Source organism: Microtus ochrogaster, linkage group LG7_11, assembly GCF_000317375.1.
Source record: "Microtus ochrogaster isolate Prairie Vole_2 linkage group LG7_11, MicOch1.0, whole genome shotgun sequence".
In the NCBI taxonomy this organism is placed as follows: domain Eukaryota; kingdom Metazoa; phylum Chordata; class Mammalia; order Rodentia; family Cricetidae; genus Microtus; species Microtus ochrogaster.
In genome coordinates this window covers 15,736,352-15,737,982 of record NC_022032.1, presented here as the reverse complement: position 1 = coordinate 15,737,982, position 1,631 = coordinate 15,736,352, and the positions used below count along the sequence as shown (strand labels likewise).

Here is a 1,631-nt window from a genome sequence, read left to right as displayed (position 1 = left end):
CACACACACACACACACACACACACACACACACACACACACACACGAAAGGAGAACTGCACGGATCCCCCAGCACTGGGATGAGGTGGGGATTAAATAAAATTTTAATGGTTCTGAACAAATTTTAGTGCAGCATTTAAAAAAAAAAACGTCTTGAGATGTCTGTTGCTGAAGCAGAAAATGGAAATCCAGAAGGTAAATTTTCCTGCTGGATTCTAGGTAACTCATCCTATTAGGACGAGCCTTGTACAAGGATGGCGTGCGAAAGCCAAGCAAGTATTGTACGTCTTTCAAGCTGCTTTTCCGAAGTAGACTATGAAGATACCTGTCCTAGGTTTAGGTCGGCTCGGCTAAGCTTAAGTCCCATGAGCTAAACAAAAACACTTTAGTTGAGTAACCCAACAAATACATCGATGAAGGTCCACCCCTTCGATCTCTCTAATCCCGGACATCAGAGCAAGAAATTAAAGTCCAAATTTTAGGACTAGCAGTGCCGTGAAATCCCAGGCGGGTAATTCACAGCCTAGAGAGCCCGAGTGACGAAACAGCCCAGTCCTGGCCCTGACACCGGCCCCTCTGGCAGTGACCCCCTCGGGCAGGATGGATAGGGTGACTCACTTGGGGCCAGCCTTCCCCGGAGGGCAAACTGGATCTGACGTCATGCTCTGAGACTCTGGGTCCCTTTGGTGGGCTTAGGAACGACGCCTCGGAGCCGACCTCTCCCGAGTCAGTGGGGTCCCACCCGCAGGCGTCTCTCAGCACCCGGAGCCCAGCCCCAGCTCTAGAGTTCCGAGAGGGTGAAGTCCTGGCGAAAGCTGGAAGCCCCGCCCCGGGGCGTGGCTAATCGGGACGAAACCACTGTCTGGAGAGCGGGGGGCGGAGCCCCCTCTCTGGCCTGGTGCACGGTCTGCGCTCCGGGCTAGTGGCTCCTTCACCACTGGCGCCGTCCCCCGCCGTGTATGGTGTGGCCCGGGGTCGCTGGTCACGCGTCGGGGGCGCGGCCTGCTCCCGACCTAGGTGGTCCTTCGGCCGCTGAGGAAGGAGTCGCTTGGAGCGGCGCGGGCAGCTGCGAAGATGCTGGGCCCACGGCTCCTCACCTGGGTCCTCCTGGCCGCGACTGTCACCTGCTCCCAGGCACAGCAAGTGCCACCGGTGGGTGAGCTCCAGCCGAGGCGCAGATGGGGGTGCAGGTGCAGGCTGGGCGCAGCTGTGGCGGGGCGGGTGGGGGCTAGAGACACCTGCTCGCCGGCTGCATCTTCCGGGGACCTCTGAGGGTCGGTCCTGGGGAGCGTGACTGCAAACCCGCCTTGTGAGCCCCGGGCGTAGTTGCTTTGGAACTCTCTGTCTCTCTGGAAAGAGAATACGTTTTAGGGAAATCCTAGGCTCCGTGAACGACTGGGTAGGGTTCGGTCATTCTGCAATCTTGATGTTAATATTTGAACTACCAGCTGTAGGCAGAACTCCCTGGAGAAAAAGCTACAGATTGCCTGTTGACTTTGCCATGTTCTGGCTGGTTACCAAGTGCTTTCTCCTGAAGAAGCCCACGCAGGAAGCTGCGGGTCACATGCAGCCTTAGCTCTGATAGTGGGAGCCGTTCTCCCCCCCCCCTTCCCCGCCCCGCCCCCCTCCTCC

At 57.9% G+C, this 1,631-nt stretch overlaps 1 protein-coding gene and 1 long non-coding RNA gene across 2 annotated transcripts in view; one reads left to right on the top strand and one right to left on the bottom strand.

Annotated features, from left to right (window-relative positions):
* The window catches only part of LOC113457817, a 16,122-nt gene extending 15,231 nt beyond the window's left edge, over positions 1–891 (bottom strand). Inside the window, exon 1 of the long non-coding RNA XR_003378303.1 lies at positions 618–891. This is a non-coding gene — a long non-coding RNA (uncharacterized LOC113457817). The remainder of the gene's footprint in view (positions 1–617) is intronic.
* A 112-nt stretch (positions 892–1,003) lies between these two features.
* Positions 1,004–1,631, top strand: part of Asah1 (N-acylsphingosine amidohydrolase 1) — a 34,627-nt gene continuing 33,999 nt past the window's right edge. Inside the window, exon 1 of the mRNA XM_005362553.2 lies at positions 1,004–1,151. Coding sequence (XP_005362610.1) covers positions 1,074–1,151 — 78 coding nt within the window. The 5' untranslated portion in view covers positions 1,004–1,073. The remainder of the gene's footprint in view (positions 1,152–1,631) is intronic.